Source organism: Heptranchias perlo, chromosome 14 (assembly GCF_035084215.1).
Source record: "Heptranchias perlo isolate sHepPer1 chromosome 14, sHepPer1.hap1, whole genome shotgun sequence".
Lineage (NCBI taxonomy): Eukaryota > Metazoa > Chordata > Chondrichthyes > Hexanchiformes > Hexanchidae > Heptranchias > Heptranchias perlo.
The window spans coordinates 64575302-64592948 of NC_090338.1; the positions used below are offsets into that span (position 1 = coordinate 64575302).

Sequence of the window (17647 nt, forward strand, 5' to 3'; positions counted from 1 at the left end):
CTCCTGCTCTTATTTCTTATGTTCTTATGTTCTGAAGGACCTTCCTGTTCTGTACGCCTCACCTATCCCCTGCTGAATAGTCCAAGTGAGACAGTGGGGGAGTCCCAAACTATTCATTTCTGACTTGTGAAACACGTTGTTTACGGCCTAGTTTTCCTTTAAATTTCAGAAGCCCCTCGTGCTGGATCAGGATAGTATGATTTTATGTGACCAGGAGCTTCGTGTGGAGAAGAAAATACTGTTTGAGTAAGTGTTACATTTTAATGTCAGATCAGTAGGATAGTACACTGTAGAATGTTAATCAATGGAGTTAATAATCAAACTATCCCACAATCTGGTCACTGGAAAGACTGGAAAGGCTTAGGCTTTTCAGCCTGGAAAGGAGAAGACTGAGAGGCTGAGAAAGAATAAACGGAAACAAAGGAACAGCAGTACGTCATTCTGCTCCTCGAGCCTGTTCCGCTATTCAGTTAGATCCTGACTGATCTGTGCCTCAATTTACTTGTCTTTGCTCCATATCCCATGATACCCTTATCAAATAATAATCTGTTGACGGCAGTGTAGTGGTTATGTTACTGTCACAATCCAGAGAACGTGAGTTCAAATCCCACCGCGACAGTTTGAGAATTTGAATTTGGTTTTAAACATCTGGAAATAAAAAGCTGGTGTGAGTAAAAATGACCACGAAGCTGTCTGAATGTCGTAAAAACCCAACCGGTTCATTCATGTCCTTCAGGGAAGGAAACCCACTGTCCTTACCCGATCTGGCCTATATGTGACTCCAGTCCCACGCCAACATGATAGACTCTTAACGGTCCCTCTAAAGTGGCCTGATAAATCATTCAGTTGTATCAAACCGCTGTGTCAAGGCAACTAGGGATGGACAATAAATGCCGGCCTTGCCAGCGACGCCCACGTCCCATGAATGAGTTTCAAAAAAAAGTTATTCAAGACTGTTAAAGGTATCAAAAACTTAACAGAATATGGGGTGTAAATCCGTTTTGGGCGGTAGAGTAAAGATGAGTGATAGCGCATCGGCAGCCTGTTTCATACTCTGCCCAATTTTCTTTGACTTCAATGGAAAAGAAAATCAGGTGGAGTGCAAAACAGGCTGCCCTTTCAAATTTATACCCCAATTACTATAAGTTAAACTATGGGAGTAGAACTAGAGGACACAGGTTCTAACTAGACTAGGGTAATTTTCGGACTGATAGCAGGAAACTATTCTTCACATAAAGAGTGATCAATGTGTGGAATAAACTTTCAAATTGAGCAATGGAGGCAAATCATTTAAGAAACAATTGGATGGTACAAGGGTGAGGGATGTTAGTATCTCTCTGTTTGGGTGAATCAAAGGAAACAACTGGCCTTCCTCATCTGTAATGATCTTGTGATCAAAAAGGCAGTCAATGAAAAGGCCACACCACATGTGACTTGCAGTTTTGACCACAGGTTAACACAAAGAATGTGGGTGAGAATTCCTTTTGCATAGCAACATCATGAATTTTCTAATTTCACAAACACTGACCAGAGGAAATGTTCACATGAAGGGAGGTACAGTCTCAGTACAGAAAGCGATTGGAGCATTTTCACCTCTGTTGATACCTGTTAGAGCTTTGAGTTATGAGGATTGTTTGGAAAAATCTGGGCTTTTAACTTGAAAGGAGGCGACTGAGAGGTGTTCCTCCAGCTGTGTATAAGGAAAATCTGGAAAAGTACTTCAAACTGAACAGCAATAGTAGGACAAGGGGACACAGGTTGAAATTACAAAAAGGCAAATTTAAGCCTGACAACAGGAAGTTGTTCATACGAACGGTGGTCATCACGTGATTGACTCGCCGATAGAGAAATGGGAGTCAAAAGCAATGGAATCACTTATGAACCAACTGAACGGTACAGCGGGGGACTTTAGGGTCTTCCTGGATCGATGACCAAACATCATAGAATCTTACAGCACAAAGGGAGGCCATTCAGCCCATCATGCCAGTGCCGGCTCTTTGAAAGAGCTATCCAATTAGTTCCACTGCCCTGCTCTTTCCCCATTGTCTTGCAAATGTCTTCCCTTTTGAAAGTTACTATTGAATCTGCTTCCACCACCCCTCGGCCAAATGACCTCCCTCATCCGTAACTCTTATGCTCTTATGAGGCAGTGAGCAACTGTGAAGTGAATGAGTTATCCACACTTGTCACACTATAAGTAGCCAGAATATAAGGGCAATTCCATCGACCCATGCTGCTGGCGGTATATAAAAAGAACATCGGTTTGAGATTGGGCTGTAAGGCCTGTTCTCTGACCCATGTTCCCTTCGAACCCCACCCCACGTGGGGAGCATGGGATTGGTGAATTTATCCTCCAAATTGGATGGTGAAAGTGAAATAACTTTAAACCCCAAGTTAGGGGGAGTTTTCTAAGTGTTGATGACTTTAATTAATTCCCCCTCTTTCATTCTGCTTCCCTTTCAGGTTGGATCTCATCCCAGTAAATCGAAAACTTTGGGTGACGGCTAAACCTACCAAAACAGTGTCCGAGGCTTTACAGCCATTTCTGATCAAATATAATTTAAACATCAAAGAGATGGAGGCTAAAATTGTACGTATTAACACTGAAGAACAAAAAGATCTTGCATTCATGCAGTGCCTTTCATGTCCTCAGGACGTCCCAAAGTGCTTCACAGCTAATTCATTATTTTTGACGTTTAATCATTGTTGTTTTGTAAGAAACGCGGCAGCCAATTTACGCACTGTAGGGTCCCACAAAGAGCAGCGAGTTAATGACCAGATCATCTGTTTTAGGTAATAAAATCAGAAAACACGCAGCAGGTCAGGCAGCATCTGTGGAAAGAGAAACAGAGTTAACATTTCAGGTCAATGACCTTTCATCAGAGCTGGATTTGATTCTGATGAAAGGTCTTTCCCCATAGCCCTGTAATTTTTTTCTCTTCAAGTATTTATCCAATTCCCTTTTGAAAGTCACTATTGAATCTGTTTCCACCACCCTTTCAGGCAGTGAATTCCAGATCATAACAACTCGCTGCGTAAAAAAAATGTTTCCTCATGTCGTCTCTGGCTCTTTTGCCAATCACCTTAAATCTGTGTTCTCTGGTTACCGACCCTTCTGCCACTGGAAACAGTTTCTCTTTATTTACTCTATCAAAACCGTTCATGATTTTGAACACGTTTGTCAACTCTCCTCTTAATCTTCTCTGTTCTAAGGAGAACAACCACAGCTTCTCCAGTCTCTCCATGTTACTGAAGTCCGTCATCCCTGGCACCATTCTAGTAAACCCTCTCTAATTCCTTCACATCCTTCCTAATGTGCGGTGCCCAGAATTGGACTCAATACTCCAGCTGTGGCCGAACCATTGTAAATGTTCAACATAACTTCCTTGCTTTTGTACTCTATGCCTCTATTTGTAAAGCCCAGATTCCCGCATGCTTTTTTAACAGCTTTCTCAACTTGGCCTGCCACCTTCAAAGATTTGTATACATAAACTCCCAAATCTCTCTGTTCCTGCACTCCCTTTAAAATTGTACATTTAGTTTATATTGCCTTTCCTCATTCTTTCTACCAAAATGTATCACTTCGCACATCTCTGCGTTAAATTTCATCTGCCATGTGTCTGCCCATTTCACCAGTCTGTCTATGTCCTCCTGAAGTCTGTTACTATCCCCCACATTGTTTATCACATTTCTGTACTTTGTGTCATCCGCAAACTTTGAAATTATACTCTCCATACCCAGGTCCATATGTATCAAAAAGAGCAGTGGTCCTAATACCGACCTGTGGGGAACACCACTGTATGCGTCCCTCCAGTCTGAAAAACAACCGTTCACCACTACTCTCTGCTTTCTGTCCCTTAGCCAATTCTGTTTCCACGCTGCCGCTGCCCCTTTAATCTCATGGGCTTTAATTTTGCTAACAAGTCTATTGTGTTGTACTTTATCAATTGCCTTTTGAAAGCCCATGTACACACTATCAACCGCACTACCCTTATCAAACCTCTGGGTTACTTCATCAAAGAACTCAATCAAGTTAGTCAAACACGATTTTCCTTTAACAAATCCGTGCTGACTTTCATTTATTAGCCCAGACTTTTCCAAGTGCCAATTAATTTTGTCTCAGGTTATTGTCTCTAAAAGTTTCCCCACCACCGACGTTAGGCTGACTGGCCTGTAATTGCCAGGTTTATCCCTCTCCCCTTTTTTAAACATGGGTGTAACATTTACAATCCTCCAGCCCACTGGCACTGCCCCCATAACTAAGGGGGATTGGAACATTGTGGTCAGAGCCTCCGTAATTTCCACCCTTACTTCCCTCAGTAACCTAGAATGCATCCCACTTGGACTGGGTGACTTTTCCACTTTGAGCGCTGTCAATCTTTTAAGTACCTCCTCTTTATCGATTTTTATCCTATCCAATATCATTAATACCTCCTCCTTTACTGCTACAATGGCAGCATCCTCTTCTCGAGTGAAAACGAATGCAAAGTATTCATTTAGTACCTCAGCTATGCCCTCTTCCTCCACTAGAAGATCTCCTTTTTGTCCCTAATTGGTCCCACCCTTCCTTTGACTACCCTTTTACTATTTATATGTTTATAAAAGACTTTCGCATTCCCTTTTATGTTAGCCGCTAATCTATTCTCATACACTCTCTTTGCCTCACTCATTTCCTTTTTTTGATCACCTCTGTACTTTCTGTATTCAGCTTGGTTCTCTGCTGTATTATGAACCTTACATTTGTCATAAGCCTCCTTTTTCAGTTTCATTTTAATCTCTTTATCTTTAGTCATCCAGGGAGCTGTCGCTTTGGATGCCCTTCCTTTCCCCCTCATAGGAATGTGTCTACTCTGCGCCACAGCCATCTCCTCCTTGAAGGCCTCCCATTGTTCAATTCCTGTTTTGCCTACCAATTTTTGATTCCAATCCACCTGGGCAAGATCCCTTTTTAACTCACTGAAATTAGCCATCCTCCAGTTAAGTATTTTCACATTTGATTGTTCCTTGTCCTTTTCCATAACTATTCTAGACCCTAAGGATATTATGATCACTGTTCCCTAAATGCTCCCCCATTAAAACATGCTCGACTTGCCCCACTTCATTCTGCAGAACTAGATCCAGCACTGTTTCCTTTCTTATTGTTCAAGAAAGTTCTCTTATATACATTTCAGGAATCCCTCCCCCTCATTGCCCATTACACTGTTACTGTCCCATTCTATTTTGGGATAATTGAAGTCCTCCATTATCACTACTCTGTGGTTTTTGCATCTTTCTAGAATTTGCCTGCAAATTTGCTTCTCTATCTCCTTCCCACTATTTGGTGGCCTATAGTATACACCCAGTAGCATCATAGCTCCTCTATCGCTCCTTAATTCTTACCAGATTCTGTCTTTGACCGTTCAATTACACCATCCCTTTCCAGTGCTATAATAGTTTCTTTGGTCAATACTGCCACCCCATCCCCCTCCTTTCCTTCTTTTCCTATCTTTCCTGAATACCTTGTAGCCAGGAATATTAAGTACCCAATCCTCCCCTTCTTTGAGCCAGGTCTCTGTTATTGCCACTATATCATAGTCCCATGCAGCTCACCAACATTATTTATCACACTACATGCATTTATGCACATGTACTCCAAATTCATCTTAGACTGCCTGGTATTTGCCCCCTGTCTGATCCCTCCTATTTCTGAACTATTCTTTACTTTAGTTCTATTTGACCCCCTTAGTCCTCTGTGCACCTTGTTTCTCCTCTCTAATGTTTCATCCTGGTGCTCATCCCCCTGCCAAATTAGTTTAAACCCCCCCCTACAGCACTAGTTACCCTCCCCACAAGGACATTGGTCCCAACTCTGTTGGGGTGCAACCCATCCACCTTGAACAGATCCCTCCTGCCTCAGAAGTGGTCCCAATGCCCCAGGAATCTGAAGCCCTCCCTCCTGCATCATTCCTCCAACCATCGGTTAACCTGCCTTATCCTACTACTCCTATACTCACTAGCGTGGAGCACTGGGAGTAATCCAGAGATTGCTACCTTTAAGGTTCTGCTTTTTAACTTACTCCCTATCTCCTGAAACTCTGACTGGAGGACCTTACCCTTTTTCCTTCCCATATCATTGGTTCCCACATGGACCATAGCTTCTGGCTGTTCCCCTTCCCCCCTCAAAATGTGTTGTTGACAAGATTTCCAATAATGAATGGAAAACAATTAGATTTATCATAACTTTCTATACAGCAACTCACTGCTAGCTTGCAAACTCCATCTTGCAGCCTAGTTCCACCAGTTTGGATCTAACTGGTTGCTTATTTGAAACCTAGATATTTACGAAGGTATGAACAATGACCAACAGGAAAAGACCCTCTGGTCCATCCAGCCTGTCCCACACAATTGTGATACCTTGTGCATTACAATATATACACTCTCCACCCTGCCCAAAACTATGTGATCTCCTGGGAGAGGTGAAAAACCAGATTAAAAAAACAGGCCAATTTGAGTGCATAGAATCTGGGAAATTCCTCTCCGACCCTCCCACCATGGAAATCGAAACTAGCCGAGATCACTCTGGCCCTGATAATTCTCTGCACTGCCTACCTTTTGTAAGAGGTGATCTCCACCCCAGCCAGAAAGAGGTTCAGCTCCCGCTTGAGGTATTAAAGGAAAGTTTCAAAATTTTCAGACTCAGACTGTTATATTATTACAGGCCCCTAAAGTAAGCTGGTTGTGAAGTGCTTTTGGTGCAGACTCTGGTGAAGTAGATTTTACCGGCAGCAATTGGAACTGTATTGGTGAATAATGTTTTTTTTAATCTGTGTAAAATAGAGTGGAGAGTCCCTGCCTCTCAAACTGGATGTCACAGTGTCCTGCCTGGAGAGTCAACGAGTGATCCTGGACAAGATACAGAAACCCAAGCAGGGTATGTAACTTGCGGGCGTGTTTCTCTTGTTCAGTTTTCTCCTCTTCCCCCCCACCCCCGCCCCCCGCAGGTGCCCACTCTTGCTTTGAGTTTCGGTCTGTGGGCACTGGGACCCCTCCAGTGCTGCCTCCTTCGTAATCGAGCATTAACAGCAGTGGGGGGGGGGGTTACACAGCTGAGTCCGTTCGGTTCTCACCCAGGCCATCACATGCGCACTTTCTAGCAGGAGTAGGGTTGCCATCTCTGGTTGGACATATTCCTGGAGCTGTCATCACGTGACCTCCTGCCTCCAAGCGCCCCACTCCCACACTTCTGCCATTGGTCGCCCGACATATCCATACTCGCGGTGCACCGCCTTCTACCTGATTGGATGGTTCTTGACTGTTGGTCAAACAGCCGTTTTTCCCATGTCCAGTATATTTATAACTAGTAAACGAATGTGTTCAAAGAATTATTTATTTAAAAACACAATTTTTTTGAATGCCCCTATATTTGTTCTCCAGGGTTTGCTCGCAGCAGTGTCCTGGAGATTAGTCTTTAATTCCTGGAGACTCCAGGGTAATCCTAGAGGGTTTGGCAAACCTAAGCAGGAGTAACTAGATAGCAAACAAGCTTCGTCAGGTGAATGACCTGACGAAGGGGATAATCTCCGAAAGCTTGTGATTTTAAAATAAATTTGTTGGACTATAACCTGGTGTTGTAAGATTCCTTACATTTGTCCTACCAGGAGGGCAGTGCACTAGCTTTAGTCTGGCATCCACCTTTCGACCTGTCTGGCTTGGGCAGCTCGACCAGGAGTTATATTCCAGACAGTGTAGCTCTCAGGGTCATAGTAGCTCGCAAGCCTTCCCACCACATCATGTGACAGTTCCTCGGGAAGGCACTTACAATAAGTAAAAAATCCAACCTCCATAGTCTCATACAGTTTCTTTATTGATACATCTCTATCAAGGACATATGTAGACAAGGACATATATACACAAACGATATTTAAACAAAGATATACACAAGGATATTTACACAAGTATAGGAGGTAACAAGGAGGGCTGGAAGGCTGTTACCAGTGGGGTTCCGCAGGGCTCAGTACTCGGCCCCTTGCTTTTTGTGGTATATATTAGTAATTTAGACTTAAATGTAGGGGGCATGATTAAGAAGTTTGCAGATGATACAAAAATTGGCCGTGTGATTGATGGTGAGGAGGAAAGCTATAGACTGCAGGAAGATATCAGTGGACTGGTCAGGTGGGCAGAAAAGTGGCAAATGGAATTCAATCCAGAGAAGTGTGAGATAATGCATTTGGGGAGGTCAAACAAGGCAAGGAGTACACAATAAATAGGAGGATACTGAGAGATGTAGAGGAAGAGAGGGACCTTGGAGTGCGCGTCCACAAATCCGTGAAGGTAGCAGGACAGGTAGATAAGGTGGTTAAAATGGCATACAGGATACTTTCCTTTATTGGCCGAGGCATAGAATATAAGAGCAGGGAGTTTATGCTAGAACTATATAAAACGCTAGTTAGGCCACAGCTTGAGTACTGCGTTCAGTTCTGGTCACCACATTACAGGTAAGATGTGATTGCACTAGAGAAGGTGCAGAGGAGATTTACGAGGATGCTGCCAGGACTGGAGAATTTTAGCTATGAGGAATGATTGGATAGGCTGCTGTTGTTTTCTTTAGAACAGAGGGTGCTGAGGGTGATTTAATTGAGGTGTATAAAATTATGAGGGGCCGAGAAAGAGTGGACAGGAAGGACCTATTTCCCTTAGCAGAGAGATCAATAACCAGGGGGCATAGATTTAAAGTAATTGGTAGAAGGATTAGAGGGGAGCTGAGGAAAATTCTTTTCACCAGAGGGTGGTAGGGGTCTGGAACTCACTGCCTGAAAGGGTGGTGGAGGCAGAAACCCCCAACTTATTTAAAGAGATGTGCACTTGAAGTGCCGTAACCTACAGGGCTAAGGACCAAGTGCTGGAAAGTGGGATTAGGCTGGGTAGCTCTTTTTCGACTGGCACAGATATGATGGGCTGAATGGCCTCCTGTGCCATAAATGTTTCTATGTTTCTATAGATATACATGCACATATCACAGATCCCAGGAAGATTTTTCCCCCCATTTCCCAGCCCAGGAGTACTGAGGTCAATGATCACATCCCAGTAGTTCTCCCAGCTGAGGTGAACTAACTCAGTACAGATAAGGGATGGAGCCTGGGACCTCTCTGGTCCATAGGGATCACTACCACATTGAATGGTGCATTTGCTAACTGAGCCATGGCAGGCAGTTGGGGTATGCATTCTGAGAAACAAACCACATCTTTCCGTGAGTGGGCTCAAGTCGCAGGCGATAATTGGAAGGTGAGCCCTGCTCTCCCCTTCTTATTGTGTGTGAGTCACCAGATACCAGCTCTAAATGCTAAACAACCAACTGTAAATGCAGCTCCCGCAGAGCTGACCTTTCACTGGTCAGATCCGTTCACACAGAAGCTCTCAGTGGCAGTATTAGGTTGTCATGTTCATCTTGCCCCACAGCTGTTAAATCCTTTCTTACAGCCTAGTGCTTCCTAGAGTCTTTATCCAGGATGTCATGATCAAACAGTGCTTTGGTTAGACCACATCTTGTGTGCTGTCTCCAATTCTGCTCATTGTGCCACAAGGGAAGCTTTCAAATACTGGAGGCAGTGCAGAGAAGAGCCACCAGGCTTATCCCTAGTATCAGATGTCTGAGTCACAAGGAAAGACTGGAGAGACTTAGCATCTTCAGCCTTGAACAAAGGCAATCGAGAGATGATCTTATAGAGATATATCAGAGAGTCAACAGAATGGAAAAAGTAAATTCTGAAAATTGCTTCAAACTAAACAGTAACAATAGGGCAAGGATTCACAGATTCAAATTAGTACAAGGCAAATTTAGGATGATATCAGGACCTACTTCTTACAAAGAGAGGCCAACACATGGAATGGACTCCATGTAGAATCCTGGAGGTGAAAACCATGGAAGCTTTTAAGAAACAATTGAATGTTGCAATGGGGAGGTACCGTAGGGGCGTTCTGGCAGGATGAAATAAGATGGGCCAAAAGACCTATCTCATCCATAATGATCTAGTAAACTTTGAACCTAAGAGCTGTGGGTAAGAAATAACCAACATCTTGCTGAGTGCTTGCTAACCATCGGTCCTGTTTTTATTGTTCACAGGCAAAGGACAAGAAGAGAGAAATAATTCAAACCAATCATTCTCATACCTTGTAAGTGCAACAAAATCTTCCAGCCTCAAAAAAAAAATTAAAGGCCCCTTAACAATAGAGGAGAGTGCCCCGAACCAAACACACAGTTCTCTGAATAGCAGGAGACGGATGGCATTTGTAGACAACAACAACACCTTTAATATAGTAAAATGTTCACAGGCACTTCACAGGAGCGATTATCAAACAAAATTTGACACCGAGCCACATAAGGAGATATCAGGACAGGTGACCAAAAGCTTGGTCAAAGAAATAGGTTTTAAGGAGTGTCTTAAAGGAGGAGAGAGAGGTGGAGAGCTTTAGGAAGAAAATTCCAGAGCTTAGGGCTTAGGCAGCTGAGGGCACGGCCGACAATGGTGGAATGATTAAAATTGGGGATGTGCAAGAGGCAAGAGTTGGAGGAGTGCAGAGATCTCAGAGGCTTCTATGGCTGGAGGAGGTTATAGAGATAGGGAGGGGCAAAGCCATAGAGGGATTTGAAAACAAAGATGAAAATTTTAAAATCAAGGCATTGCCGGACCAGGAGCCAGTGTAGGTAAGTGAGCAGAGTGGGTGAATGGGACTTAGTGCGAGTTAGGATATGGGCAGCAGAGTTTTGGATGAGCTCAAGTTTACAGAGTGTGCAAGATGGGAGTGCATTAGAATAGTCAAGTCTGGAGATAACAAAGGCATGGATCAGGGTTTCAGTAGCATAGTTTACCATGGTCACAGTCACATAGGATATAATTTGTGACGTTGATTAAGGTCCTTTCAGTGCTGTGGCAGGGGCGGAAATCTGATTGGAGAGATTCAAGCATAAAGTGCGGGAAAGATGGTCACGGATTTGGGAGGCGACAACATGCTCAAGGACTTTGGAGAGGAAAAGGAGATTGGAGATGAGACGGTAGTTTGCAAGGACAGAGGGCAACAACAACAACTTGCACATACACAAATCTTTGAAGGTGGCAGGCAAGTTGAGAAGGCTGTTAAAAAAGCATATGGGATCCTAGGCTTTATTAATAGAGGCATGGAATACAAAAGCAAGGAAGTTATGCTAAACCTTTATAAACACTGGTTAGGCCTCAGATGGAGTATTGTGTCCAACTCAAAGCACCACACTTTAGGAAGGATGTCAAGGCCTTAGAGAGGGTGCAGATGAGATTTACTAGAATGGTGCCAGGGATAAGGGACTTCAGTTATGTGGAGAGACTGGAGAAGCTGGGCTTGTTCTCTTTAGAGCAGAGAAGGTTAAGGGAAGATTTGATAGAGGTGTTCAAAATCATGAATGGTTTTGATAGAGTAAATACAGAGAAACTGTTTCTAGTGACAGAAAGATCGTAACCAGAGGACACAGATTTAAGGTGATCAGCAAAAAAGCCAGAGGCCACATGAGGGAACATTTTTTTACACAGTGAGTTATAATAATCTGGAATGCACTGCCTGAAAGGGCGGTGGAAGCAGATTCAATAATAATTTTCAAAAGGGAATTGGATAAATACTTGAAGGTAAAAAAATTAAAGGCTACGGGGAAAGAGCAAAGTAATGGGGCTAATTGGATAGCTCTTTCAAAGAGTCGGCACAGGCACAATGGGCCGAATGGCCTCCTCCTGTGCAGTACCTACTATGATATAACGCCTTTAACGTAGTAAACTATCCCAAGGTGCGTCACAGGAGTGTTATCAAACAGAATTATATATCAGAAGCTATCAGGACAGGTGACCAAAAGCTTGGTCAAAGAGGTAGGTTTTAAGGAGCATCTTAAAGGAGGAGAGAGAGGTAGAGAGGTTTAGGGAAGGAATTCCAGAGCTTGGGGCAAGGTACATTATAGTAAAGGAGTGCTGTTATTTATCCAATTATCCCATCAACAGAAGCAACAAGAGTCTTCCTCAGACATAAAGGAAGCCTGGGAGAGCCCTTCCCTGTCCTTGCAGATCTCTAGGAGAAGCAGAGTTAAAGGAAGAAATGAAGAGAAGAAGGAGCTGTACCGTAAGACTTATGATGTGGAAGGTAAAACAAACAAAAACAACTTTGCCGCTCGTGGGTAGGAATACTTGACAAAGCCCTTTACGTTATGAAACAGGAGCAGAAAAGGGAGAAGCAGAGAGGGGCAAATGCACAGTTTGAAGAGAAGGATTTGAGGAGGTTTTTTGAACGTATGGAAGAAGATACAAGGTGGGGGGAGGGCGACTTGACAGGCCTTCCCAAATAGGGTTGCCAATCCTGCCGGATTGTCCTGGAGTCTCCCAGAATTGAAGATTAATCTGCAGGACACTGCTGTTTGGGGAGAAAAAAAATCACTCTGGCTGGACTCACAACAAGTAGCAGGGCTGCAGCATGCCCAGAATGCAGTGTGGCCCTGGATCATGCCCACTCTAACCGGTAAAATCTTGCAATGGACAGAACGGTTTTTGGAGGGCTTCTAGCGGTATTGTTGCCGCTATTTTTGACCAATTGCCAGGAGGATTGAAGTTTCAGGTGATCAATGGCGGTTGAAAGGGCGGGAGGTCATGTGATGCAACCTCCCAGTCTATGGTCCAACCAGCCTTGGCATCCCAATCCCAAAGGACAGGAGCATAGAGGAATAAGCAACTGCCCATGGTGGAGCAGAGGAGTGAGGGGCAAGGGGAGGGTTCTTTGAGAATTGCCACCAGGTTGGCTGGTGAACACACTGTCTAATGTGGACTTGAGCTATACTGACCAAGATGGTCCTAAGGTTCAGTGCCTGAACTGTGCAGAGTTAGCTGACCTCATCTGTGGCAGTAGTGGAGATGCTACAATTGGACTCAGCGTCCCCGTGCTTGAATGATGAGGGAAAGCAGCTCTGCCATTCATTCCTGATCATTGTCTCTTGACTCTCACCTTTAGGAAGGGAGGGGATTGGAGGTGGTGAAGGCCTTGTGTACACCAGAGCTACGATATAACTGCAATTTTATTCTTCCTCTTGCAGCACTGTTTGAGATGTTGTCAAAAGCACAGAGTTGCCGTGCCAACGATCAGCGAGGCCTTCTGAAGAAGGAAGACTTGGTGCTTCCAGACTTTCTGCAGCTTCCTGAAGGAGTGGCCAGGATCTGTCTTCACCCACCCGAGTCAGACACTGGGAGAGGGAAAGGCGCGGGAAATCGAACCCAGCCAGGGAAAGGTACGACCGATGGTGAACGGAGCACAGGAGCTCAGGGTGAGAAACCGACTCCGATCGCGGTGATCTCCACTTCACAGGGCGCACAGCAGGGGGATTCAACGGGCCAGAAGAGTCCATGCCCTGGACAGACTTCTAACGTCAGAGAGACATTGCAGCCATGGCCTACAGAGCAGGATCCAAAGCGAGGTCCACCTAGAGTGGCCGCTCCATCTCCTCCCGTTCCCCATGACGGAAGCAGGGGCACCAGTCCGTCAGCCCTGCGCGACAGGGCAGGAGAAGCCCGTGAAAACCCAGCACCCGTGATATGATAACCCAATCCCCTTTGAGTCCCAGCGACACTGCCAAGTTCCTTCAGCACCATGCCCATTGATGACACTCCATTGGCGGTGGAACTGCATTTTCCTCCCAGATGGGCCGAATGGCCTCCTTCTGTGCTGTATGATTCTATGAATTCTAGGCTTGTGGCACTTTACGGAAACCAAACTGTGAAAGAAATAATAGCGAATATTGGATCTCAGGACAGCAAGCAGAGTCAGAGTAGGCCACCGCGCATTAAGGACGCTTGTCTTTGTGATTTATCTCCAGTTGAATGTCCTGCTAATGTTGCTGAGTGCAGTAAACCTGAATTATTTGAACTCAGAGGACAAGCTCGGATTTTACTCCTAATCCGTTCGCACTTAGAGAAATGTGCTCTTGGTCAGGAAGGCAGATTTAAACTGCCAGGCTCCTGGATCAAAGATGTACCTGACTGATCTTAAATCTAACCTTTTTCTGGATCTGTCCAAAGTGACTTCAGCACCTCAATGGACGCACTTATCCATTCTCCATTTTGTTTACATATATCTGTTGGTGTTGTGCATCTTTGTATATTTTTTGTCCTCCGTCTAACGAGTGTCTCTCAGGGAAATGCAATGATTGTCGACTTCCAGGTCAGAGTATCTGCACAGGTCCCATGCTATGGTAGAGCACAACATCGATTGATCAGACAATGACTAAAGCCAAGTGATTGAGGGATGATGTAACATTACGTGACAACCTGCAGTTTCTACCCTTGCAGCGTGCTGTGTAAAACACATTAGAAGCCTTAGAGGCAGCAAAAAAGTTTCTGTGTGGAGGTGAGCCTTAGGCTACCAAATAATGGCCCTAACCCTCAGAAGAACACTTGCTTGTTGCTCCAGTGGGACTATTTCAGCTGGCTGCCTGCAACTAAGCAGGCAGCACTGGTTCCCTGGTCCGAAGGGATGGTTTTATGCTCGCAAGACAAAACCTGCTTCATTTACAAATCAGAAACAGCCTGGCATCCTTTCTCTAAATATTGTTGATCAGTCCTCTATGCACAGTGGCTGACAAACCTGAGAAATAACCTGTTTTGATTCCCATAGGTACGTCTTGTGAGAATATTTTCGAGAGGAACTGTCGACCTTGTGTGGCTGGTTTAGGGGCTGTTTGTGTCAGCTCTGCTTCAGTGCAGACTGCAAAGCCTCTTATTAACTTCCCTGAGAAGGTGATGGTGGACCTTCTTCAACAGCTGGTAACGGTTTAATACAGCTGTGTGGCTTGCTAGGCTCCTTCAGTGGGCAGTTAAGAGTCAACCATGTTGGTGTGGGGGACCAGAGTCACATATAGTCCAGACTGGGTGAGGACGGCAGGTTTCCTTCCCTAAAGAACGTTAGTGAACCGGTTGGGTTTCTCCGACAATCCGACAGCTTCGAGGTCACTTTTACTGATACCAGCTTTTCATTTCCAAATTGTGTTCCGGTTTTACTCCGTGTCCCTGTCACAAACATGTTCCACGTTAAGGATGGAATTTGTGACAGCCGAAACCGGAACACAAGATATTCTTCAATGGGAGTAAAGCAGGAGATGTGGGGCAAGAAAAGTTACTGCAGCCAGTCCCGAATAAAGCCAACTCTTCTTTCAGTCCTAAAGGTGTGTTTTGTGGATCTGTCAGTGGCACTGACTGCAATATATTTATTCCCTTGGTTATAAACTGGTTTATTTTAAGGTCTGAGGAAGGGCTGCTCAAGTGATGTAACTTCCCAAACAGTAACTGTGTCCTAGTATCTTATTATTCAATGTTTGTAATTGTACGCAGCATTGTGGATTGTGAAGATTTCTCTTGCAAAAGATACAAATAAACCTGAATTGTTCGCCATTTTAATATCACTTAATCTGTGAACCCAGCTTATTTTTAGATTTTTTTTCAGTACCAGTCTCATGACTTATTTGCTAACCTTAGTGAACAGAAGAAACCCACCCATGTGTGTCTCCCTCTCTGTCTCTCAAATTTTCTCTGCTTCTCTCAGTCTCTGTGCCCTTCTTTCATCTCCATTTGTCTTTCTTTCTTTCTCTCTCTGTATTTTGCAGTCTCGCTATCTGTCTTGGTGTCTCTATCTATCTGTATCTCACTTTCTCTCCCTTTGTCTCTCTCTGCCTTCCCTTTCTCTATCTGTCTCTCTCCCTCTCTATCTGTATTTCTCTGTCCCTGTCTCTATTTTGCTTTCTCTGTCTCTCTCTTTATCTGTCACTCTCCCTCTCTCTGTATCTCTCTCCCTCTTCCTGTGCCTCCCTCTCTATATATCTGTCTCTCTTCCTCTCTATCTGTATCTCCCCGTCTCTCTATTTGTATCTCGCTGTCTTTATCCATGTGTATCTTGCTGTCTCCTGTGTCTCTCTCTTTATCTCTCTCTTTCCTTCTATCTGTATCTCCCTGACTGTCTGTACCTCTGTCTCTCTCCATCTCTCTATCTATATCTTGCTGTCTGCCTCTCTCTCTCTCTCCCTGTATCTTGCTCTCTGGATGTATGTCTCTCTCTCTGTAACTGTCTGTCTTTCTGTCTCGCTATCTGTATCTTGCAGTCTTTATCTCTCCATCTCCCTATCTATCTATAGCTGACTCTGTCTCGCTGTACCTTGCTATCTCTCACTGACTTTCACTGTCCATCTCTCTTGCCATCTCTCACTGCCTTTCTCTATCTCAGTCTCTGTAACTGGCTGTCTCTGTCTCTATCCATATTTTGCAGTTTCTATCTCTCTCTCTTTCTATTGCTCTCTCCTCCTTTGTCTTGCTGTCTCCCACTGACTCTCTATCTCTCTTGCTCTATTTATCTGTCTCTCTTGCACCCTTTCTCTGTCTATCTCCCTTGCTCTGTCTATCTCCCTTGCTGTCTTTCTGTATCATGCTGACCCTATCTCTCTTCCTCTCTCTCTGTATCTTGCTGTCTCTCTCTCTGTCCCTCTTTCTCTCTCTATATCACTCTTCGGTATCGATAATATATGGCTGCTATCTGTTACACTGATGTGTCCCCCATACTATCGGGTGTTCAAGACCTCAGGCCTACCCTGTGCCCAATGTACTTAGTGCTTTATAATGTAGTTGACATGCAGAGAGGTTGCTTGGAACCTACACACAGTGTGTGCACAAAGCACATTATGGCCTGCCATTTTATTTAAATGAGGGGCCCTCTTGATAATCTCACTGAATACTTTGCAGGGAAAAGAAATAAAACAGGTTCTGAGGACACACTTTCTCACATCCATATCTGGGACCAATGCTCACTATAGGAGCCGGTTGAGTATATTACCTCTGGACAGATACTCTCTATAGGAGCCTGTTGGGTATATTACCTCTGGACAGATACTCTCTGTAGGAGCCTGTTGTACATATTACCTCTGGACAGATACTCTCTGTAGGAGCCTGTTGGGTATATTACCTCTGGACAGATACACTCTATAGGAGCCTGTTGGGTATATTACCTCTGGACAGATACTTTCTGTAGGAGCCTGTTGGGTATATTACCTCTGGACAGATACACTCTGTAGGAGCCTGTAGGGTATATTACCTCTGGACAGATACTCTCTGTAGGAGCCTGTTGTGTATATCACCTCTGGACAGATACTCTCTGTAGGAGACTGTAGGGTATATTACCTCTGGACAGATTTTCTCTGTAGGAGCCTGTTGTGTATATCACCTCTGGACAGATACTCTCTGTAGGAGCCTGTAGGGTATATTACCTCTGGACAGATACTCTCTGTAGGAGCCTGTTGGGTATATTACCTCTGGACAGATACTCTCTGTAGGAGCCGGTTGAGTATATTACCTCTGGACAGATACTCTCTGTAGGAGCTTGTTGGGTATATTACCTCTGGACAGATACTCTCTGTAGGAGCCTGTTGTACATATTACCTCTGGACAGATACTCTCTGTAGGAGCCTGTTGGGTATATTAGCTCTGGACAGATACACTCTATAGGAGCCTGTTGTGTACATTACCTCACAGATGCTAGTTTTCAGGCAATTAGATTCACTCCATTTGACATGATCACTAGAAGTGTGATGAAGCTGCTCTCACAGTGCTGTTAGTTAGGGAGTTCCACAATTTTG

General features: G+C 44.4%; 1 protein-coding gene across 3 annotated transcripts in view; it reads left to right on the forward strand.

Annotated features, from left to right (window-relative positions):
• LOC137332586 (regulator of G-protein signaling 14-like) overlaps positions 1-15430 on the forward strand; it is a 67344-nt gene extending 51914 nt beyond the window's left edge. For all 3 annotated transcript variants that reach the window (XM_067996522.1, XM_067996519.1, XM_067996521.1), the window contains 6 exons: positions 170-246; positions 2464-2590; positions 6817-6910; positions 10100-10149; positions 11994-12132; positions 13073-15430. In XM_067996522.1, the coding sequence (XP_067852623.1) occupies positions 170-246; positions 2464-2590; positions 6817-6910; positions 10100-10149; positions 11994-12132; positions 13073-13572 (987 nt within the window). In that variant the 3' untranslated portion in view covers positions 13573-15430. The remainder of the gene's footprint in view (positions 1-169; positions 247-2463; positions 2591-6816; positions 6911-10099; positions 10150-11993; positions 12133-13072) is intronic.
• The last annotated feature ends 2217 nt before the right edge of the window (positions 15431-17647 follow it).